Below are 24,151 nucleotides of genomic sequence, written 5' to 3' on the forward strand. Positions count from 1 at the left end.
CTATTAAGCATTATAAAAAGTAGTTCTAATTTTACTACGAAGAAAATATTTTCATGTTTGAACTTCGCAGTAAGCTCTACTTGCGCTGAACAGCTATATAAAAATATTGTATCAATTGCATAAGTGTATGATTTACGACGTAAGAAATTTTTTTAGAGATGAATCTTTACCACAAACTTTACATTTACGTTAAGCTACGTGTTAGCAACACAGTATCGGTGGAGGTATTGGAAAGGCTGGCAAGATTGGCCTTCTGATACACAAGTTGGTGGGGATATACTTAGCAACAAAACTTCATCTCTTTCGAGTCTCGTCAATACTACTGTTGCAGTTTGGTGAGAGCAGTTGTGCTAAGAATGAAGCATTTAATATCAGGTTTGTCTTGGTTTTGCTCTACTTTATAGAAAAATATCACATTAATGAGTATCAATTTGACATTTCATATCTAGTAAAGTATTATTCCTGATTTTGTTCACACTAATTATTTTCAGGAATCCTTCTCTGTGCAATCGGCGTGTCATTAGGCGATGTCGAATCGGACTTTAAGAAGGCAAAGATCGAGCCTGACATTATAGACAAAGCACCAATCGAAAAAATCGAGGTATGTATTTAGTACGCATCTAAGTTTAAATAGCAAGAATTTAAATCTAAATTCTTCGGATATACAAAGATACGGAATCAAATTATAGATTTCCAATTTTGGCATTAAACTTCTTCCAGATCTTTGATAGTTAGAAAAGATTGCTGATTGTTAAATGCTAAGCTTGATATGTAACGTTTATTCTAAGAAAGAAACTTAATTATCTGCAAAATTTTCTTATAAATATGCATACAAACTCATCAATATTTATATACCAATATAAGTTCTTCTGTTATACTGTGTAATATGCTTTGTGGCACTGTTTATATAAAAGATATATGCGTAGGTAAAATATGGTGATAAAGTAATCGATTTGGGAACGGAGCTGACGCCAACCGAAGCTCACGAGATTCCTGAAATACATTACAAACACGAGGGTGGAGTTTTATATACACTTGTTATGACGGGTAAGCCTTGAACCACTCGAATTAATGAAATGTAAACATTTCTAAAAATGTTTACATTTTTGCAAGAACATATTTATAAAAAGTAGCTCGAAATAAGATTGCTTTGTTTTCTCACGGTAATGGTTTCGCTATGCAAATCGTGAGGTAGTTGGGTGCGCATAAAGACGCGCTATCCTCGACGAGTTCAACTTTCACCGTCTCGGTAACCAGTTTTCTCTTTCCACCGCCGCTATTTGACGACACGCACAGACTTTACCGGCATCTTAATTATCAAGTTGCGGTTTACATTAATGCAATCTGCAAAAACATGAAATATATTAGTACAATCTTTGGACGTTTTTTATGCATATTTTTTGTATGAAAAATGTATGAAAATTCTTTCGTCTAAACGAAGAAGCATTTTATTATAGATCCCGATGTGCCGAGAAGGGGAGGCTACAATCGAGAGTTTCGACATTGGCTCGTGGGCAATATACCGGAGGAAAATATAGCTAAAGGTGAAATTTTAGCGGAATACGTTGGCCCCGCCCCGCCGAAGAATACGGGAAAGCACCGCTACGTGTTTCTCATCTACAAACAGAATCAGGGTGCCATTACTTTTGACGAAAGAAGATTGAGTACTTGGTGAGTAAACATGAATGACGCACGACGCAGCTCGGATATCCGATACGTTTTATCTCACCTGATTACAGGGACGGAAGTCAGCGGAAGAGGTTCTCCATAAAGAAATTTGCGGAAAAGTATAATTTGGAGGGTCCAATCGCTGGTAACTTTATGATGGCGGAGTATGATGACAATGTACCTGCTTATCATAAGCATTTGAATCTTTGATCAACTCGCACGTATATATACGGATTCAATTCTTTCTTTTTTCAAATAAGTAAAAGTAGATACGTAGATTTCATATATTAGGTGTAGTAAAAAGTAATCCATTATTTTTGCATTAAATTGAAGGCTTTATTTAGCATAGTTAGAATGATCCGATTTAGGTCAAATATGCACCGTTTTGTTCGATAACTTGTTGCCATTTTGAAGGTAATTTCATAATGCCTCTCTCATAGAAACCCTCGTCCCTACTGGTAAAAAACTGGGACAGTCGATTTTCACAAGCTTCTCTTGAAACGAATTTTTCACCAGCAAAATTATTCGCCATAGACAGGAACAGGTAGTAATCACTTGGCGCCAGGTCCGGACTATAAGGTGGATGCATAAGAACCTCCCAACCAAGCTCCCGGAGCTTTTGGCGAGTCACTATCGATGTGTGTGGCCTGGCGTTGTCCTGATGGAACACAATTCCTCTTCTATTGGCCAAAGCTGGCCGCTTCAGGGCGATTGCTTCCTTTAGACGGTCCAATTGTTGACAGTACAGGTCCGAATTAAGAGTTTGGCCGTAGGGGAGCAGCTCATAGTAGATGATTCCTTGCCAATCCCACCAAACACACAGCAAAGCCTTCCTGGCCGTCAATCCTGGCTTGGCCACCTTTTGCGCCGGCTCACTGCGATTTGACCACGACCGTTTTCGCTTGACGTTGTCGTAAGTGATCCACTTTTCATTACCAGTAATCATCCGCTTCAGAAATGGGTCGATTTTGTTGCGATTCAGCAGCGATTCGCAGATGGAAATTCGGTCCATGAGGTTTTTTTGCGTTAATTCGTGTGGCACCCATACATCGAGCTTCTTTTGGAATCCAGCCTTATTTAAGTGGTTCCAAACGGTTTTTTGTGCAATGTTTAGCTTCTGGGCAATCGAAACAGTGCTTACATGACGGTCGGACTCGACGATTTCCATTATTTTATCAACATTTTCGACAATTGGCCTTCCAGGGCGTGGTGCATCTTTGACATCAAAATTACCGAAACGGAATCGACGAAACCAAAATTGCGCGTGATTGGCTGTTACAGTATCAGGACCATAAACATTATTCACATTTTTAGCCGCCTGGCTTGCGTTTTCACCTTTATCGAAGAAAAACTGTAAAATATGACGTATTTTCTCTTTGCTGGTGTCCATCCTTGACGTGCGCTCAAACAATACTGAGTCAAGCAATCACAAAACTGTCTTAGAAGTTTTTTTAGTTCGAAATCTTATCTTTCTAACGCCATAAAGCGTGACCCGATCGCACTTATACAACGCGAGATACTATAGCGGATTACTATAGCCATCTATTGGAAAAATAATGGATTACTTTTTACTACACCTAATATTATTTTAAATCTTGCACTCTGACACTTTTTCTTTTGGAGTTATAAGAATAGTATTGCAAATTTGTGCCATTATTGAATATAAAGAGAAAATAAATACTATGACTATGACACATATTTAATTATTTATATATTAATTTTTATATAGTAATTTTCGTAAAAAGTTGCTATTTGATATACACACACATGTCCTTTTCAAAATGCGAACGCATTCTTGCAAAATTATAACATATTTTATTCATCATTCATTTAAACTATTTAAATCTAATTTTCATGAAAAATTTCTAATTGATATTTACACATATATCTTTTTCAAGATGCAAATACGTTCTCGCGACGGAGCATCGTAATTGTAAACAATAAAATTTAACCCCCCAAAAAAAAAAGATTATTTACAAGTAGCTAAAGCCGTGATAACGAATTCTATTTCCGTCGCTGTTGTTTTATTATTATAAATATAAAAGGTACATGACATTCATTACGTTCGTATCCCCGAGGTCGTTACATGACATTATAGCGCCTTCGATGGCGTATCACTAATAATAGGTGTGAATCCTTAATTTTACGAGCTTACTTTTTACGACCGATTATTAAATACCTGCAGCTTTAGCATTACATCATACACATTGACTAGAATAATGAGCGCATTTCACGATTGAGATTATGATCCTGATTAACGCCGTTATCGCGTTAAACCTTAAAAAGAGCACATAAAAGCTAATCGGGAAGCAGAAATGTTAATTCCATCGCGAAATTACAAAGTACAAAGTACAGCCTTGTCTTCCTCTATATATCGCCTTTGTTTCGCGACCTTGCAGCATGGTTGTCCGCGTCTTCGTCATCGTTATCAGTATCGGCGACATGAGAATTAAATACGTACATGTTGTTTCATGTCGCGTAGGCCTTTAGAATACTGATATATAATTAAGCTTTAGACCAAACACTTGTCTACTGTATTCCCGCACAGCCAGCGAGATTACTTTTCCTTCCAGCGAGTACGTGTTTTGTAAGCGACGCTGTTGGAGAAGTTAAAGATACTTTTATTACCAATATTGTTATCACCTTATTTTTATGGACAGCGCAATGTTGAATGAGTAAAATTTTCCTTTTTATACCTTTAACATACTTTTCGCGATACTTCCTTAACGCGGTTCTAATCAAACGTACGTTTACGCGCAAATCCTATGTTTTTTTTTACTAATGCACCTGCAAATAAATAGTTTTCATTATTTTCATCGTTTTGCGTCGGTATATGATGGACGCGCAATTCGGTAAATCGAAAAATGAAATATACCGCAAGCACTGCATTTTTAGAATAGCACCGATTTGAGCTCACTGTCGAATCAGCTGAGGATATTTTCTCTCATTTCGTCCACGTGCTTCTATTCGCAGAAGAAATCCTCCATCCGCGGCAGTGACAGCGGCTTTACAAATCATCTTCGTCTTGCGATCGTGGTTGGCAGCGATAATAATACGTTTATTGCGATTCAAAACCGATTCGTAGAACGACGGAGATTCTTAGTGTCCTCGAATATCCACGATATGTAAACGAACAATCGTCTGATAATCGATGAATCCATCACGATTTAACATCATATTAAAACCAATTGTCGTCAACGTGAAGGCTTGCAGTTCTCAAGGTAGGGTTAGATCTGGATGTTCCGTTATGTTCCAGCAGAGTTGATGGTCTCGAACATCTCCCCAGCCACCGTTGCCCTTCCGGAGTTTCGTCTTCTTCGCCGTCCCGGCGATCGTTAACGTTAACTGCGAAGGGAATAAGTGGCTGCGCGCCGATTTCAAGACGTTTTGAACCTTCGCTATTACCGCCGTTGATTCACAGTTGTTTTTCTTATGGTGCACTCCGCTGCAAAAGCAAATACGTATATTGTAATTAAATAGAATAAAATAGATATCTTAGCTTGAAGCTAGATTAGTGTTCAGAAATAACATCTGCGATGTTAGAAATTAAAAAACGCGGAAAATAAGCGTAGATTCAAGATTATGGTCGAGAATAAGAAAGTTGTTACCGTGAATTTATTGTTTTCGTAAGAATTAAAAGCGAGCAGTCGTGCACTTCAATTGTGTCTATCTAAGTATGCACAACACTGCGCCTATCTGTACATATTTATGCTTCGCCGAGAGATACACAGAAGGCTAATTATATTCACCATTCCCCGATATGGAAGACTCTCGGAGCTCTCATCGTCATTGTAATCAGTCCAGACTCGGTGCGAGGCGTTATTCCGGCGCCCTTACTCGGCGGCAAACAAGTTTGCGCGATGTATTGCAAACTCCAATCCCAATTGTAGTCGTCGTACGAGCAAAATTGTGCGGCGCATTTTCGCAGCTTGTTCCACGTAACGCGATTGAACGCCATGCCCATGTTATGCTTGCTGGATATCCACGGTGTCACTTCCGCCTGTTTCAACAGAATGAAAATCATCCGTTAGTGATCCACGACTTAACAATCCTGCGACTTTTCTTAATCCCTTAAGTATCGAGAGATAAAAACGTTTTTTATCAACCGAAATTATTTCTGCGAATAATTACATTTACGTAAGGATGATATATTGAAGATTTCTTAGGATGCTGAATTCTCGAATCTATCAGGATTTTCAAATCCTTAAAATAAAATGTGCTTTCTGAAATAATTCGTATAAATATATGCGATATTAACACTTAAGGGATTAATTCTAACATCATATAAAATCTACTGAGGGGAACTAATCAAAACTACACGTCTATAAAGCGATTATTTGAAACAAAGTCAGAATTGCAGTTGTAATTATTTCATCGATATTCCATTCTCGGCGTTTCTCATCGATATTCAAATCAGAACTGAGGTTTATTGACAAGGTCTCACAGTTTGGTAACTGCAGTTGGTACGTGCGAATAAATTCGGCATTTCGTACGCTTACAGTAACAGGAGCGCTCTAATTGCATTATGACTTTGTATCGTGCGGATAACGGTGGATGCTCGAAGCATGCACTACTGCCTCGAGGAAAATTGATCTACAGGAATGTTCCACCTACTGTGTTTGGCATGGATGTAAGAATACATTAATACTGAACTGTTACGTTATATTCGTAAAGTGTGACCCTCGCCGAAGAAACTCAGCTTTTGATGTAAGTCTTCGGCTCTAACAAAGCATCTACTTTTTATTCAAACCGATCCGAGGCCGCCGTTTTTAAAATTAAGTTTAACAAAAATGGGACTTTGTGTTATTCTTATCAAAGAGATAAAAGAAAATTAAGTTCACATCAAGACTGTTGTAAAGCAAATACAAAGCTAAATTAAAAACTGCGATATGAAAATACGAATATAATTTTCATCGCAAGCTGATTTCTTCGGAGATCACAGCACTTTATCTCTGCAAGATAAAGAGATCGTTCTCTCGATCTTTTGATTCAACGTCAAACAATCGGAGAGCCAATAATTGATCGCCACACAGTGCGTCGTTGCTAAAGGCTAGATCGATACGAGCCGGTGGAAGCCGTGCAAAATTTGGCGATGTACAAAATCTACCGAAAAGGGCGGGGGACTACTCGCGTTCTCGTGGAGGTGATACGATGACAGGTGAAGCAAAGGGTGAACGGTGCAAGGCCAGGCGAGTAGAAAGAAAATTAAAGTATGCTGCTGCTATTTCGGGCGGAAGATTCGGTGGATTCGGTTGGACTCGAGAACCTTCTGATAGTGGTTGTAGAGGCTGGGCAGGAGTTGGAAGGTCCACGCGGGTGCCGCTTGCACCGTGTTCGCGTTCTGATAGTAGGTGGAGGACACGCCGCTACCACCGGCAGCGTTGCCACTGATGCCGCTGCCGCCGCCGCCGTTGCCGCCGCCGCCGCCATTTCTGCCCCCGGTGCTTCCGTTACCGATGCCGGCGGCGTTAGTACCGGCGTTGTTAACGCCGTCACCACCGCCGCCGCCGACGGTGACGATGCCGCCGATCAGCTGCCTTTGCATCGTCGCCGGCGCCTCCTGTCGCTTAAGCCCGCGCAGCAGCTCCTTCTGCAGAGCGCTATCGACGCCGAGGAACTAACGGATCGGGCGTGCGTGAAACATCGACACAGACATACTAATGGTGAACATATAAATATGTCGAATATACGTTTAATGTTGTAAAGTTGTGCGTAGAGCCAACGATTCGACATACTTCTGCCTCGAGATTTCTGCGTTGGTCAAAATCAGTCAGAGAGATACATATGTGTGTGTCGTTTCAAAGCGAGGGGGACTTTTGCGTCTTATCGGATACCGCCGCCGCCGCCGCCGCACGCGTGCATTAATTTTGCCAGATATTGTCTCACGCTGCAAACGCCAGCGATAAAATGTATCTCGTGTGTGTCGGTGTGAGAGAGTTCGTCGTTACTCGCGCAATTATGATTGAGGAAATGAGTGCATGAATTGGCGTATAAAATACGTTGGACTATTTGCGCACTGCTGCCTAAATTAATCTCTCATTAACGTGTACCCGCCCGTAATCGTAACTTTATCTTATGCGTGAAACATCGCGTGAAGCAAAATTAAGAATATGAGTGTTAGCGCACAAAAAGATCTTACCTTACGACTAAAATCCGTAAAATAGTTGTACGTCTTTAAATATGTACCCAACGATAGAACGTTGCACTTCTCGCAATTGAGCTTGCAAGTGCGTTCCATGAGTCGGAGAACGTGCAGGAAATCTTCGGCGACGTAGTGATCCTCCTCGAGGAAGAGCACCATTCCGGTGTGATTTCTCGTTATTAACAATTGATCGAACACTCTGTTCGCTTTCCACCACCAATGATGCTTCGTCTGCGTAAATTTAGCTTCTCTGTAGTGGCCGTACAAATCCGGGTGCTTGGCGTTGGTGCATTTTAAATTTAAAGCCCTGAGATTTGCGAAAAAGTCGTTATTTGACGAGTTCGAACAAGAAAGTTTAAACAATTATGATTAATTAATTAATTATACACAATAAATTATGTCAATATCTCAACTCACTGTTCCTTGCGAATATTTCGGGGACAATCGTTGGGCCCTTCGCCGGGAAACGTGCGCGGATGAGTCTGTATACTGTGCGGATAGAAGATCTGCATGACCCGACAGAAATCAACGCTCTGCACAAGGTAATTGATATCCGGATGCCAGATGTCGTGGCTAAACACGAGAAGGGCCTGCTCGATGTCCTTCGCTTGTGCCAGCGACACGATAAGGTGCCGCAGATAAGTGAGTCGCGTGTGTACTTGGATAACTATAATCGGAGCATCGCTCGCCAACGGCCCGAACGCCTCCTCATTGTACATTTTTTGCTCCGCATTCGCCCTTTCGATCTTACGCCGGATTTCCGCGATCTCCAACTCCGTGAGCGTTCCCGAACTGGCATTTGTCAAGCTCGCGGACGAATTACGGCCCTCCTTAAGAAATCTGAAAACGCAAAAATGGGATCAGTCAAAGTGTCTTACAGCGGAGGATAAAAGTTATTCAAATGGAACTTGTCATTAATATTCACATTTGAGACAAATAAATTGGAGAAATTATATTTTTTGAGTTTCAAAAAAATTATCAAACATATTCTATATAAAGGAACGATTAAAGGATCTTAAAAAATTGCATAATTTATATATAATCAATATTCCATATTCTTTCATATACAATATTTTTCCGTTCGTCGATTTAAAGTCTCATATTTTGCAATAGGAATAATTTTGCAAAATCCAAGCAAACGAGGGTCGCGAGATTACCTGTGCAACTCTTGAGGCACGAGGGAGAAAAGGGTCTCGTTCGATGATGATTGACCACCGTCATTTCGACCCGTCAAACTGATCACGTGGAGCTGAAGCCAGAGGAACGTAGCCAGGAAGACGAACACGAGAGTTCTCAATAAAATCCCACGACTCGATCTCGACCCTCCAACAACTGTCGTTCCTGAATATATTATAAAAAAATGCTAAAATTCCTAGTTCTCGGTTTTGATAGAATGTTTCGCTCGTCACACAATACATGAATCTTTTATCTCGAAAATGTAAGTCTTTCTTACTGTATGGATAAACGTGCACTTTGTATGCTAAAAGAATGCACTTAAATAGCTCTACTGCTTGTAAAGATGCGATAAAATATTATCAAGAAATCGTTCAAGTTTTGAGCGTTATGTGCAATCGTTAAAAGTCAGAACTCGCAAAAAGAAAACTTTTATCGCCACCGGTACGATAAAAACAAGAAAAAAGAATTCTAAAAATTTTCCGATCTCGGATGGAAATTTTCCAAGTTCCCGCGGGTTAAAGTTCTTCTTTTCGAAATCTGACATTTCCTCGAAAGTTTTTGCATAGCATTTCAGAGTTCTATCGCAAAGTATCGCGATTCAAATTGATTCTGAGATTAAAATAGAAAAGTTATTATCAATAATCGTAATAATAATAGCATTAATAACAAAAGCAATATGTAAAAATGAAAAAAAACTAGCGTTCTTATCGAATCACGTGTCTCATTCGTGTGCCTGCGGTGTTGTATTTTGTATATGATAACGTGATATCATTAAACTTACCTCCCGACTTTTTCCTGGTATATAATGTATAGCCGGAGTACTGCTTCGCGAAACCTTGTATGGTCGAGTCGTGTACTTTTCCTGTGCGCATAAATAATTGACCGGCAATGTTAAACAAGGCGAGTTGAATATATAATTAATTTTCATCACTCATTGTCGGTTTTCTCCTTTGTATCGCGGCACGCTTATCGTGAAAGAAAAACCGATAATGTGCATGAAAATGACCAGATAAAACTTCTCTTGCTCGAGTTTTGAATAAGACAAACTATTGACAAATGATCATGATTGTTTAAATGCGCGATGTATTGCATAATAATTACAACGATATTACAATGTACGGATTGTGCGTTGAACGAGAAACCGCAAATTTGTAACAACTTGTTCGTACGCAACACCGTCACATCATCGACGTACATTGCTTCATTTACGTAAATAGATAATAAAAGACACGTGTATATAGGTTAGGCATTTGTTAAATAAGTATTCGACGAACATGAATGTTACCTTTGCATAACAAATTTTATGTAACAAATTGCACATCATCGTACGCAACATCGGCATATGTACATTACTTCATCTGCATGATAAGAGAGACACGTGTATATAGGCCTGGCATTTGTCAAGTAGATACATCGAGTTGCTTTTATATAATACTGCTTGGTTAGAATTCGTTCCAGATAAGCGGACTGTTTTAAATCTTTCCTTTTTCGCTCACCTTTCATTATTCCTAGGAGATCGTCCTGAAACAAAATTTATACGAGAAGATTAAGATATAATTTAAGTGAGATAAATAATTTCAATAAAATAAATAATTATTTATTATTTTACACACGCACATTTTACACGAAAATTTTTCATTACACAAAATTTAAAGTGCTTTATCTATTATTAACCAGTTATCTACTTTGCCGCTCGGTTAATTTACGTGAAAGAAGCGTTTTTTGTTTTATAAAGCATTTGTCTAAGCTGTTTTAAATTATCTATCATACGTATATATCAGATTGGTATAAAAGATTAGTGCAATTAAACATGATTAACTTGATATTACGCAGCAACAAATCGTTTATCTATTAAAACGCGTTTGAAACAGCAAAACAGTCTTTATAATCTGTTTTTAGAGCGCTACGAATGATTAATATGAATATGTTGCTATCACGCTAGTAAAAAATTAATGATCTCCACTTCATAAATTATCGAGGCAAGGACTACTCTCGTAAGTAGAGCATAATTATTATCATCAATCATATACTAACCAATTTCGCTAAACGATACGCAAATATATGTGCATGAATATCGTCTAATTATCATGTTGCGCGTTACTGTTTGTCAGACACGATGATAGCGCAGATGTCTATTGTAGATGACAGAGTGTCTGGCATATTGATTACACATATTTCGATCGAATTGTCGCCGTGTAATACGCATAAGCGAGGTGCTATCCAGAAATTCCTGGAAAACACAGCACGTCTAAACACAATTCTTATATTAAATTTACTTTAATAAATCTAAAAATATTGCACGTACACTGCAGATAAAAATGTAATTCGCATTACATCAGTAAACCACCAGTCGCGTTGCCGATAATAGCCTGACATTTGCATATAGCTTATTATTATTCTGTTGTAGTACGAAGATGCCTTGCTATTAACAACGATAACGACTACGCGACTTGATGACTTAATAATGTAGTTGCGCATTACATATTTACTTGTGGAATATGTGTAATTTTTTTAAAAATTTATTTAAATAAATTTATTAAACAAATTATAAGAAATATTTTTTTAAATCCTGATAAGAACATTTCTATGCGCGTCCCCAAAGGAACTATCTTGAAAAAGATGGGAGAAGACTGGAGGATCTCAGGTAATGTCTTCCTTTATAAGTACATTGAGGGAATTTTTGGATAGCACTCCGTATATTACACGCACTTACGTAAAACAATGATAATAATGATGTTCCGCGACATTGTAAGGCGAAGATGAATGCGCGGCTGTCGCGTGTTGAAATGGTTACAATAATGTATTATTGCTCGAGTGGAGGCCATAATTTTTTCCCGCGGCCATGGAATGATAATAATCTTATAATCATCACTAGTATGTAATTTATTCACCATTGTATGTGGCTATTTCGCATAATACAAATCTCTTTTCGATTTTTTTATTAAGAGCGATAAAAGTCAAGCGAAAAACTTGAAATTAATATTAAAATTGTAATATCCGCAGTTTTATGAACATAAAATTAATTAAGTTTGTCATAAAATGCCCGTAGTTCATTAATAAACATAATGATATAAATTCAATTGAACGTATGTTAATATTTTACTAAAAAATAATTCATTAATTAATTTTCTTTTATGAAATTATTGTGGATTTAGTAAAATTTTACAATATATATAGAATATTCTATTTAAATCATGTGGTGACATTTAATTTAAATATTGAAAAGAGTAAAGAATTATAGAAAACGCAACACAATTTCGAAAAAATCGATTTTCTTGCATTTTTTAAACAGAATCTCAAAAATCAGATTTCCTAAAATCTCCTAAAAGGTTTTTCCGAAATACAAAAAGAATTAATAAAGCTGCAAACATTTGTAGACTACGGTGTGTAAGCCAAAATCCGATGCGTTTGAGGTTAGCGCACTACACAAAGAGTGCCGAACTGCTCGTAAATTTCAAAGAATAAAGCAAAACGAAAATTTTGAACAAGAGAAAGATTTATTATATGGTCCTAGTATCACCGAAAAAAGAATCAGAACTATAAATCTTCCGTTTCTTTTTGTTATCTATACTCAAAACTTTAAATGCATTTTTCTCAAAACCACGTTTTTCAATTTTGATGGACATAATTTCTCGCGTTCAATTAATCGATTGCAAATTTACTTTATATATAAAATATTCTCGATTTACAGTCCGTAAAATAATTATTTCTCTCATGTTATTCAATCATGTTTCTTCTCGCGATCGATTTATTGAAAATATAAATACCAGTAAAGCGTCGAATCATTTAACCTATGAATTCCATTTACGGCGACAGACATCACATCAGACGACATTAAAAATACATTCGATTACGCGTAGTACGTGAGAATGAATATTTGACGAGCAACGAGATCGATAGACAGATAATTTCGAGATGTCGCGTGCGAAATGACAAAATGACACGACGATGCTTGACGAGCGAACACTTTCGGCTTTTGCGCAAAATAGCTCTTTCTGTTTTAGTTGTATTATATTTATTCGCGTCGACAATATAAAAAGACCGCGATTGCATGCAAGACACCGTTCTCGAATTCCGCCCGTATTTCTTCGATCCGTCTCGCTGGCACACGTTCAACGAACGCCGAACTCCTTCGATCGATTCGCCCGGTATCCTCCAAGAATCTCTCGCCATTGTACCAGATATTGTTTGCAATTTCGGTTATGTAGAAAGCAGTTCAAAGTGACCGAGCAATTTAAAGCAAGACCAAATTTTAAGAATGCTGCACAAATCGATAGACCGCATCGACGATATCGCATTATTGCTATGTAATATGCGGAGCAAGATGCTTTTTCCTATAACTTTTTATGGCCTGAATAAAAATTATATTTTTGAAACGATAAACTTTTATGCAGATATAAAGACTGCTGTATATAGTACCTGCGGTACCTGCATACGCCAATGAGCACAATATGGAACGCAGGTATAATGTCGTTTCACCTCACGTTTTATAGATTCGATTAAATTTGCGATTTTTAGTTGCACTTTTCACTTTCACTTTTTTATATATTTTTCTTACACTGAAAATGGCCACGTACCTTGGCCGAAACGTCTGTATAAATTTAAAATAAAAAAGAATTTTTGAGCAAATCGATCCAGCTCTTGCTCTGTTGGCTTTATTTTAAAACGATTTTTAATTTAATTAAGAAAGAGCAATAACTTAATATTATATATTTTTCTGTTCCTTTTATCCACAAGAAGTATTCTAAACAAGTGACTAGAAAACACAAGGCAATTACATTCAACTGGCGAAAACATTCTTTATCATATAGTATATTGATGTGTCACATATTTATTCTGCTATCGCGGTAGATAATGCTATCAGTAATAACATGACATCGTCGAGGAAAAAAGTGTCGTGTGTTTCTAAGTAATGTTGTTAATTCATTCTTACCTCGATGAAGAAGAATGACGCATTGTCTTGCCCTTCATTTTCACGAAATCTGAAACAAATACAGCAAAAGTTGTATCATCCACGGGCGCTTGAAAAATGCATATTTTAAAACTATATTTGTTTTTAGCAAAGTTTGAGGAGCAAATATACCTCGAAATGTACCGGAAGTATAAAAATTTCGAATCGTTTATTTTCATATCTAAAATACAAATTTTACGTAAATATTTAATATTTCAGAATTTAATAAATGGTTTAGTACTGTAATATTAAATTTTGTATTTTTATCCTTAAACATATAAATGCCATTACTTAATTAAAAAATTAATTAAAAAATAAATAATTATCCTACTTCAGTCACATGCGACATCATATTGATCTTATTTTCGTATTCAAGCTTGCAGTGTGTATAGAGAGATTGCACAAAAAATGCGAAATGTCAATGTCACACATATATTTGAATGAAAAGTAGCAGTACCATGTGTAAATCGATACGGAGACGGATGTGAAATTAAAACCACGTTACAAACTGCATACAAGTCGGTCTTATGCCGTATCGATTTAATATCGTTCCGCTCAAATGAGCCTTTACATAGCGACCTTCACCAAAATGCAACCATACTGGCACAACAATGTTTTAAAGCGTTTAAGAATTAATTTAATTACAGTTATATTATAGTCTCAAGCCTACAAAAAAAAAGTTGTATTCGAAGTCATTATCTCGTTATACCTTGTCGAGCATGTATAGTCAATGCGAAAAGACTTTTTCCTGATTAATAAAATGCTGTAAAGTGTGCTTTATCGCATCGTTATCGAATGTGTTCGCTAACGGTGAGTGTAAAACAATTGGATTGGAAAGTCATCGGATTCGAAAACAGTAATTAAGGTAACCTTGTCTTCCGTTTCCTCATTGTACAGTGTATGAGTATCGAATTCGAATACTTACAGAGTACATTGTGAGTTTATATGGATAATATTTTTATCGAACTTTAACCAAACGTTTGTTTTAACAGAATTTTAATACAAAGCTATCGTAATATTCAATAATTTTATTTTTAAATTATATTTTTAATATATGAAATTACCGTAATATTTAGATTTTGCTTTTCGTCGATTTTTAGTAAGAACAAAAAATCGAAAAAACCCTTACTTAACTCTCGCCTGGTGCCTTTAATTTGCAACGATAAGCGAGAAGAAAGATATTAATTTTTGCACTTTCGTATGTTTCACGTATTTCCGTATATTGTGTATTCGTGTTTCATGTGTAATGCATTCTTATTTCTCGCTAGGTACTATTGAATTATAAATGCATCGTACAGTATAAAATACAAAGAGACAGAAGAAGAAAGAGCGGGAGAAAGAGAAAGAGAGAGAGAGAGAGAGAACATACCGCTACGTGCTAATTGTAACAAAACGTCGAAGGCGGTGACCGGAAATTTGGATCTTTTCATTCGTAAGTGCGTGACTCGCTCTGGCGCTTTTGACAGACGGCTGCACCGTCTATTTCTGTGTTTCTTGGAGAAGATGCTATAGTTGTTATCGCGCCGCGCGCATGGCGTTGCTGCCGACATTTGCGATGGTGAATAATGCATTAGATTGTTATATGTATATATGCGAATCGGTGTGAGACGGCTGTGCACATATATAAGCGTGCGAATAGGTGGGTGTTACCGATATTGCGCTACCTCCGTTACGCAAAAGTCTGCGTGCATGTGTGCTATTTGTGTGCACGTGTGTGTTTGTGCAGTCATGCCTCATGCGGAATATTACTGCGGTGTCCCTGAATATCGATTTACTAGTATGAGTGAAGCTCTTCTTTTTACAGTCCAACGTTCCTCATAACTGCTTTAATCATTTCCTCGTTACGCATCATGACAGACAAGTGCAACTTCAATAGGCCGCTAATAATTCGAAATGCTTTTCGTAACAACGCTTATTCAAACAAAAACTGGATTTCACGGATATGCAATTATTTCTTTGTATATCGAACGCCCGTGTAGCATAAAATTAAATCTTTTTATGTAACATAATCTCATAATCGTTTCACTCGTTTTTCCAGTCGATGTTACTCATTGTGGACTGACAAGTGCAGTAGAAACTTGAAATTTTATAACATTTATATATATTTCGTAATACATATTTATTTCTGAAAAAATATCTAGACTGCCTCGGTATATTTTAGAATCATTCTCATAAAATATTTTTTTGACGAGGAAAAATATCTTTGCTGAAGAAAAATCGATTTCAAAGTTGTTAGAATATTATTATTAAATTGAAATATGGTGAATCGTGAGATATTCTTTATACTGAATAACTTATACATTTACAGATAATGCAAAAATAATTTTTTGCTATTCAAGCCAAAGAGAATAAGTTTTAATATTTCGTGAAATTTCCTAGTCGGTTTCAAGTAAAATTGCTGCATGAGCTCGAATAATTCTAAAATTTGAGAGTTATGAAAGTAATTTATAACATATATAAAGATTGCAAATGTAACTTTAATGATATCGACTTTATAATTCATCGTGAAATTGTTACCTTTTACTTCTCGTGGTTGGTTCTACCTGAAAAATTTCACTTTCCGTTCGTGATCGTGGAACTTTAAGAAAGATTGCATAATAATATGTTTCGAGTACAGCCAATACTTCAGACATTTATACAATGAACAATTCACTTAATTCACTTCAACATGCAATAACATGGAATCTGTATATTCAATATCGCAATTTTTACAACAATTGAAGCAGATTTAATCGCAATAAAATATTATTTTAATCAACAAAATCAAAAACATTGTTTATTGACTATGAAATAAGTAAAATAAATGTAACAAAACAAATGTAACACGCTTCACGATGAAAATATTACAAAATATATGAGATACACTGAAACACTGCAAGTGCGGTCAATTAAAAAGTCTATTATTACTGTAAAATCGTGCATTCCAAAAAATAATATTTTTTTAAAATTAAAATTTAAATAATAATCGATTTTATCTTAAAAATTATGTGCAATAAAATATTATTAAAAGTTTCCTTTCTCTCGTTTAAATCCAGACTCTCAAAATCTAAAAAAAATGTAGAACAGGATTATTATGTATATTTTTAACAACGTTACTGAGGCACTATTAGGAGGCATTTAGGAGGATCGTTTATCATAGCCTTGCCTATTGTGAAAAATCATTACACCGTTTCAGCCCAAGATGTTGCCAGTGTTATGTTTTGCATATGCGCGCGCACACCGGATAGATAAGATTGTGTTCGCAATTCACATCGGGAATGCATGAAATCTTTCGACGAAACGCTATTTCTAATGTATTTCTTTCCACAAGTTGCACAGCGAAATTTTCTCTGCTTTTTAGATGAGACTTGTGATATCCCACGCGATATCTCGCCCGACGATCTTCGCCTCTTTTTTTTTGCCGATTATTTATTCCTGTCATGTACATTAATCATTATCCCTTATCGTACGTTACCGCCCACTCGCTATATTAACCGAAACATCTCGACTGATGACATTCCTGACATTTGTTCTCACGTCTGAGCACGACTCATTTATCGCGATAACGGCCACGGTTGTCAGATAGCAAATCGCAAAAATTTAATGGATCACATAAGTGTGGTATACAACAGCTAAAAATACAATATCTATGACATACAACAGCTACATTGTGTGTGTGTGTGTGTGTGTACAACATACAGAAAATCACGATATGTTATTAATGTCGTAATTGATACCAGACGTTTATCTGATGTAATATGGCAAATGCGGAAAACATTTTATCTGGCGATATATTAATAAGCTATTAAAGTAATCAAAGAGTGAAATATCACTGCAACTATTGTTGATATTTTATTGCGGAAATCTCGTAGGAAACCGCAGAATGGCAATGGCGGTTTTTTATCGTATCGCAGAGCTATCGCCTTTTTTTTCAGACTTATGGTATGTAAATTGTCGTGAACAAATAATTAGTTTCAATCTCATCGCCGGATAAAGATCGGAAACTGCATAAGTCGCGGTTAACGGCGCAACGAAATTGCGATATTAGCGATACCGGATAAGAGAACGGTCGGCGCTCGAAAAGAGCAAAATATCCATTCGACTCCGCACATATTACGTGCATTCTTCCACATTTTCCGGCTTTTTGCATATTGTATAATTCCTGGAAAGAGCTGGCATACCTGTTTCAAAACTATGCGAATCGAAAAACAAGGCTGAAAAAAATGGTGGAAAAAAACGATGTGCTGAGAAATAATAATGAGATACACTCTATAAAAAGCGAAATATACTTTTAGAACGCGCACCGCGATATAATTATGTACAGAGATACAATCAGAGATCTCTGCAGTATCATGTCTTGCGACATCAATTTCTATTGAGTGTATAATGATTATTTATGATCAAAGAAATAATCACACTAGACGACGATGATTGATTATATTATTGAAGAAATATAGAAATGTGCGTTTCCTTGCGAAGGAATGACGAGACATGTGAACCGTGTAAGATTGATATTGAATAATTTTTTATACGATGTACAGTTCTTGCCCTGATAAAATTGTAAAGAATAAAATGATGCGTATAATCACGAATTTCCAATTTCCAAAATTTTTTATATCCATTATTGATAAATGAAGCAGTTCATTCACTGCGGTAGCGTCATGATATTGGATAACGATGCGACACAATGCGGAACTATACAGAGTGTCCCAGATCAACCGTATCACCCATTAATAGCAGATTCCTGAGGTTGCGTGGAGATAAAAATCTTTATACCAAAAGGTCGAGGCTACAATAGTTTTTAAGTGAAAAATGTTTAAAGTTGATCAATTAAATTGTACAAAATTCACGCAAGTCACGTATTAGTCGATATTTTTGAGAAACTATATGAGAAACCTCAGAAATCTGCTATTAACGGGTGATATGGTGAATCCGACAATTTGCATATTTTACATTAATCTACTTTTTAATGATATTAACCAATTTGACTTACGATTTTTGTATTCGCGTCGCGAACGCGTGTGAATGTCTTGCAGAACTGCAAAAGAAGGATTGAGAGAAGGAGACTCGGAAAGACATCAAGCGCCAGCAGAGCAACTTTAGGGTAAGTAATTATTTATTTGATATCTGTTATTTGCAAAGTATTGCACGTAAAATATTATGTAATGTAGTGCACGTAGAAACTTTGAAACATTCAGTAAAAGATTTGCAATTTTTAATATTTATGGTTATTAGATATAATTCTCTTATTACATATTAATACAAAAAAGATGAGTAAAAGTTCAATATTCGTAATAATTATTTGTCAAATAATTATTTTAAACGCTGCTATAATTTTTGGATGTACTTTGTATGTTATAAATCAACTTGTGAACAACTCCGCTGTTGCATATCGTGCCGTACAATAAGTCAATCCAATTTGTTTTATTTTAATATCATTAAGAGAAATAGATTTAGAATGTAACAGACGAGTTTGACAAATTAGATAATGTATTTTTGAAAGCTTTCGAAAATAATTAGTCGAGTATCATCTTCCTTCGTACTTTTAAATTTGTACCATTAAATGTTTCAATAAATGCTACTACGAAATCGATAATGAAAAATAAAATGATTGTTCCCAAAACTTAATTTTTCAAAGCTTGTTTTTAACTGCTCATAATTGGATAATTCTTACTTTGTTGTAACTTGTTGAAGCTTGTTGAGAAAAGATAATTGCAAATTTCCATAAGAAAATTGCCTTACATATAAAGTAACAATATTATTTATCTTGTATAAATAAATAAAGATGCTGCAAGTGTTAATAAATGTTAACAAATTTATTCTCATCTATTGTCCATCTAATCTAATGTTCGTTCCTAATTTTACATTTTTACAACAAGATTTTTGAGCGTTAAAGTGATTGGTGAAACTCGTTAAGCGAAACACGACTTTATAAAATCAGTTATAATCTTATGAATATCGATATTCGCTGCTCTCGATGAATAGTAACGATTTGTCTCGTCCGATTTTCAACGGTTTAAATCGACGTTAATCGATTGCTCGTGTGCGACGAGTTGCGCAATAAATTCTACTCTCGGTTGGCACTTCGCTTCTTCACTTATTCATCATTAAATGTGACTCTAAAAATATTAACACACGCGCGCGCGTTTGCTCGATTTCGTTGAATAAACGTGTCGAGCCGGTTCTTATCCGTGTTAACGAAGATTTTACTCTTATTCCGCGAAACTGCAATCTACCTGCCGTCGTTTTGTTTTCGTAATTTTCTCATCAAAGCTAGTCATTTTTGTTGAGAGTGAAGAAATGTTTCATCACGATATTCCGAGGCAAATTGTTTAATAGACTAGAAAGAATGTGTCTCGCGATTACCGCATTTTCTTTGCGGCTGTTTTCTTTTTTTATATCTTATTCTTTCCTCCACGAAATTCTTGACTGACGGTTTTCTTTAGCTTGACATTTAACAATTAATAAAAAGACTCGGAAAATCATAAATCTTTCTTTGTTTTACATGTTTCTAATAATAAATTTGCTCTCACACACACAATATATATATTATTATACATAAGTTATCGACAGTAACACATTGGCATTCGTATCAGTTTTATTTGGATTGAAAATTGGCTTCCTTCTAGTTAACTTCGTTTGAAATAATTGTAAGCTTATTGAAGAGCTTCTATCATGCATTATTATACGCTTCACGTTTTGAATAAAGGATCTTTCTTTTTTCTATCCAGATTATTTGATTCTACTCAAAGTTTAATCGAAGCTATTGAGTTTAAAATTCATGTTAAATAAATCAATATCCTTTACCGATACTCTGCGCTCCATTTTCCAAGTCGAAACTAACTGACGCAAAGCTATCGTAAAAGGCTTTGAGTATCTTTTGCTGTGTTTAACCTTTTTCTTTAGGATAAGAGGATTTAGGACAAAGGTTGCTTTCAGGTAAGTTCAAGTAAATTATAAGGTAAATCTATTTTTATATCTTAAATATTGTTTGAGTTAAAAAAGTGTGAACATAGAATTAGTCGATTACAAATATCAATACTAAATCTAGGTATAAAATATATATATATCATTATTAAAAGTTTATCAAAGTAAGTTACGTGCAAAATTAGATAAGTTTGAGATTTTGCTATTCATACATTTCTGAAGTCTAATATCCGGAAAGTCGTATCTTCTATAATTAATATTTAAATTATATTTAATAATTCATCAGAATAATTTTTAAATTATTATCTAGACTATTTCTATTAAAAAAAAAATTAAAATTGCAGATAAAAAATATGACGAATCGAGACAAATATATATCCAGATAAAAAACAGATATAAATATTTCTCCGAATTAAATTATCAAAAGAAATCTTCGAGCGGACTTTAGATCTCTCTTTATCACTTCCTGCCAGAAAAATATTAAAGATAGCTTAAATCAACTAGAACAGCTATTATTATGTTCCTATTGGAAAACATTCCGTACTAGAATTCCGTCTTGTTAAAATTTTCCTATTACAGACATTCAAATTAATTCTGAAACATTCAAAATGATTTCGACATTTTCGTGAAAAGTGAAAAATCCATTCCGATTAAAATAAAATTCATTTTGAAGTAAAAACATCAAGATTACTTTGATCTTTTTTCATCATGAATTGAAAAGAATTTTATATCACAACGCCTTAATTAAGTTGTTCCGATGATAAATACCAAATATGTATTTTTATACTGCAATTATAGAGATTATCTTACATTTTTATTTATTGTAACTGAAATGCAATTCCATTCCGGTTCAGATGAGATTCATAACAGCTTAAAAACATGAATGGAATCGCGATCGAAAACGCTATTCTCCAACCGGAATCGCAAGTAGTACGATAGCTGCCCTAAACTCTCGACGAAACTACACCGGTTTCAATTCCGTGTATTCCGAATTCCCCTTATCAACGTTTGGAGTAATATCGATCGACCACGCCGTACCGGACTGTAACACTCGCCCACACAGCATATAACGTGACACGGACATCCCGATCCACTCGCGCCTCGTAAACGTATGTGACCAAACGGCACTTCCGCGTGGGGAGATCGACTCTTCCATTTCCCGATTGACCTATAGAGCGTGCCGATCGAACGAGCCGACACGTCGCTGTCAAAACTGCAGCGCATGTCGACTACCTCATCGATAGGTCAGGTGTGCACGATAAACCGAGGCTCGCGGATTCGCGTCCCGCATTTAGCGTTAAATGTGGCGCGTAGCTCCGGTTAGCGACGCTCGATTCCGATACACGGATCAACAATAGAACAATCAGCCCGGAGTCGCACAGTCGCCGTTTATAAATTCGCGTTCTTATTCTACATTTAAACATCGAGGGTGAATCGAAGTCTCTCGGATCTTGCAATTTGAATGTAACATAAAAAAAGCGTACCGTCACACATTATCGACCTTCGAGATACACCCGTGTGTTTAACCGTCTATATTTGAAACATATTTAATGTTAAATAAAGTGTGTCTGGTCTTCGGTTTTATCTGTACTTAATATATAGCACGACAATCGCGTGCTCGGTGTCATCATCCGCTGAGAGTCGCACGGCCGCATTTAGAGCTCCGTAATCACTTTCCGTGTTTAACATTAGACGCGATTCAACCGACGGCTTCCCCGAGATTCATTTACGACGCGCAACATCTATTTTATTCCGCTTTATTCGCGAAATTATCGCCAGCATTTTTAGAAGCGTATTTTCGTACTATTTTCAGCGATTTATTCCGAAGTTCATCGCAAACGTTTATTTGTCTCAATTGTACTTTTCGCATATAAAACAAACTTCTCTTATATTTTCAGGAGCGATACATCCGTCGCTGAAATAGAATTATACGGCCATCTGCGTTACACGCGGCACACGAGTATTTTGATAAAAGGGATTGGCCGAAACATCATTCAGCGGAGTATCGATAAGAATGTCGAAAATAATGAAACAAAAATACACAATAAGGGTAAGAGCAGAGAAAGAGGCAGCGGGAAGGAGGGAGAAAAGGAGAGTGCAGCGTGCGTATCGTCGCCGAATCGATCGGTAGGACGTGGGCACGCGGCCGGCTGAAAAGGGCTGAAGGTTTGTTGTCGTTCGATTACTCACATAGTGCAGTCGTCGCGCGGCTCGCCCGGCACGATGAACTATTCCGGGCGCAGCTTCTGTTTCGGAATCTCCGGGGAGATTCTGTTCCGGTGGCAGATCGGCGGTCGTCATCCAGCGCGCGGCGAAAGATGCCGATGACAGGTGACGTTGCGTCGGCCACATGCACAAACACACCACTCGCTCTCGCGATGAGAAATGCGGTAAAAATTCATTCACGAAGACGGAGCGCGATGAGAGCACGCGTGTGCTCGCATGGTCGTCATTCGTTCGCACCGGCACACGAGCCACAACCGTATGAATCCCTCGAAGCGCGCCCGCGAACTCACCCCTCAACGCCCATTCTGTCTCTCTTTTCCTCAATGCCTCGCGAGTGAGGTGGGGAAGTGGACTGATGCCAGAATGTAGACGCACAAAATGGAGAACTTGCGTCGTGCGTTGCGCAGAACGCTCTGTACCGAGCGTGAAATAATGCATATCCTGCCATCTGGGAAATCTATGTCAAATTAAAGTCGGTATGTTATCGACTGCCGGTTAATCACGAATTCCATGATAATTTTTTTTTAACTGATGATTTATCGTAGGAGATTTTTACGTCGAGTTATCGCCTGTCGAGTAAAAGCGCATTAGCTAGCGAATTCTTATCTGTTTACCTGCAGTACTGATTCAAACTATAACCTATAACATACGAGTTTATTAGACAAACGTCGTGCGGTCTTATTGAATAATAATAAATAACTGAATCAATTAAAATGCTTGGAATCGAAAATCGCGTAATTGCAAGAATTATTTCAAGAAATGGAGAAAAAATTCAAAGTTGGAGCAAAATGCAGGTAAGAATATGTAACGTAAATATATGATTTATGACGTCCGATATATTGTGTACACTCAAAAAAATATTTCGCTGATGTAATTAGATTTCTAGATATCGCAACAAGAATGTATCGCTATTTTTCGTATCTGTGAAAACATTGTTTGTCACATACAGAATTTATAGCAGTAATGTTCTAGCAATAGCTTCTGAAAAATTTAGGTACCATTGCTAAATGTTATTCATTGCATGATCTAACACGTGATTGATCTTATATAGATAGGCGCTTTAGAGAAACTTTCTTTTTAAA

The 24,151-nt window shown here is 36.6% G+C and overlaps 2 protein-coding genes across 11 annotated transcripts; one reads left to right on the forward strand and one right to left on the reverse strand.

The window, feature by feature from the left end:
* The first annotated feature begins 234 nt into the window (after nucleotides 1–234).
* LOC105674888 (protein D2-like) lies at nucleotides 235–3,360 on the forward strand. Its single transcript, XM_012371531.2, has 5 exons — nucleotides 235–375; nucleotides 492–601; nucleotides 927–1,047; nucleotides 1,458–1,671; nucleotides 1,740–3,360. The coding sequence occupies exons 1-5, from the start codon at nucleotides 357–359 to the stop codon at nucleotides 1,876–1,878; spliced, it is 603 nt and encodes a 200-aa protein (XP_012226954.1). The 5' UTR covers nucleotides 235–356; the 3' UTR covers nucleotides 1,879–3,360.
* Nucleotides 3,361–3,670: 310 nt separating this feature from the next.
* Nucleotides 3,671–23,427, reverse strand: Mgat2 (alpha-1,6-mannosyl-glycoprotein 2-beta-N-acetylglucosaminyltransferase). Of its 10 annotated transcripts, none has more exons than XR_010888435.1 (11): nucleotides 13,406–13,551; nucleotides 10,483–10,507; nucleotides 9,768–9,848; nucleotides 8,968–9,151; nucleotides 8,228–8,650; nucleotides 7,808–8,117; nucleotides 6,935–7,285; nucleotides 5,418–5,668; nucleotides 4,544–5,113; nucleotides 4,365–4,455; nucleotides 3,671–4,265 (listed from the first exon to the last, which is right to left on the reverse strand). XR_010888435.1 is itself a non-coding variant. In XM_012371526.2 (11 exons), the coding sequence occupies exons 4-11, from the start codon at nucleotides 10,487–10,489 to the stop codon at nucleotides 4,885–4,887; spliced, it is 1,836 nt and encodes a 611-aa protein (XP_012226949.1). In that variant the 5' UTR covers nucleotides 10,490–10,507; nucleotides 11,021–11,216; nucleotides 13,920–13,968; nucleotides 23,034–23,427; the 3' UTR covers nucleotides 3,671–4,884. The 10 variants fall into 10 exon arrangements, 7 of the variants coding, with proteins under 7 accessions (XP_012226949.1, XP_067205185.1, XP_012226947.1 ...); XM_012371526.2 differs by lacking the exon at nucleotides 13,406–13,551 and adding exons at nucleotides 11,021–11,216; nucleotides 13,920–13,968; nucleotides 23,034–23,427 and having other exon boundaries at nucleotides 3,671–5,113; XM_067349084.1 differs by lacking the exon at nucleotides 13,406–13,551 and adding exons at nucleotides 11,021–11,216; nucleotides 13,920–13,968; nucleotides 15,307–16,034 and having other exon boundaries at nucleotides 3,671–5,113.
* Between the last annotated feature and the right edge of the window lie 724 nt (nucleotides 23,428–24,151).

This window comes from Linepithema humile, chromosome 2 (assembly GCF_040581485.1).
Source record: "Linepithema humile isolate Giens D197 chromosome 2, Lhum_UNIL_v1.0, whole genome shotgun sequence".
Taxonomy (NCBI): Eukaryota; Metazoa; Arthropoda; class Insecta; order Hymenoptera; family Formicidae; genus Linepithema; species Linepithema humile.

Coding starts and splice junctions, on each gene's coding strand:
- LOC105674888 (XM_012371531.2), top strand. Junction 602..926: donor CACCAATCGAAAAAATCGAG/GTATGTATTTAG, acceptor ATATATGCGTAG/GTAAAATATGGTGATAAAGT. Junction 1,672..1,739: donor GAAAGAAGATTGAGTACTTG/GTGAGTAAACAT, acceptor ACCTGATTACAG/GGACGGAAGTCAGCGGAAGA.
- Mgat2 (XM_012371523.2), bottom strand. Junction 7,286..7,807: donor TTACGGATTTTAGTCGTAAG/GTAAGATCTTTT, acceptor CCGATCCGTTAG/TTCCTCGGCGTCGATAGCGC. Junction 5,669..6,934: donor TCTACAACCACTATCAGAAG/GTTCTCGAGTCC, acceptor CTGTTGAAACAG/GCGGAAGTGACACCGTGGAT.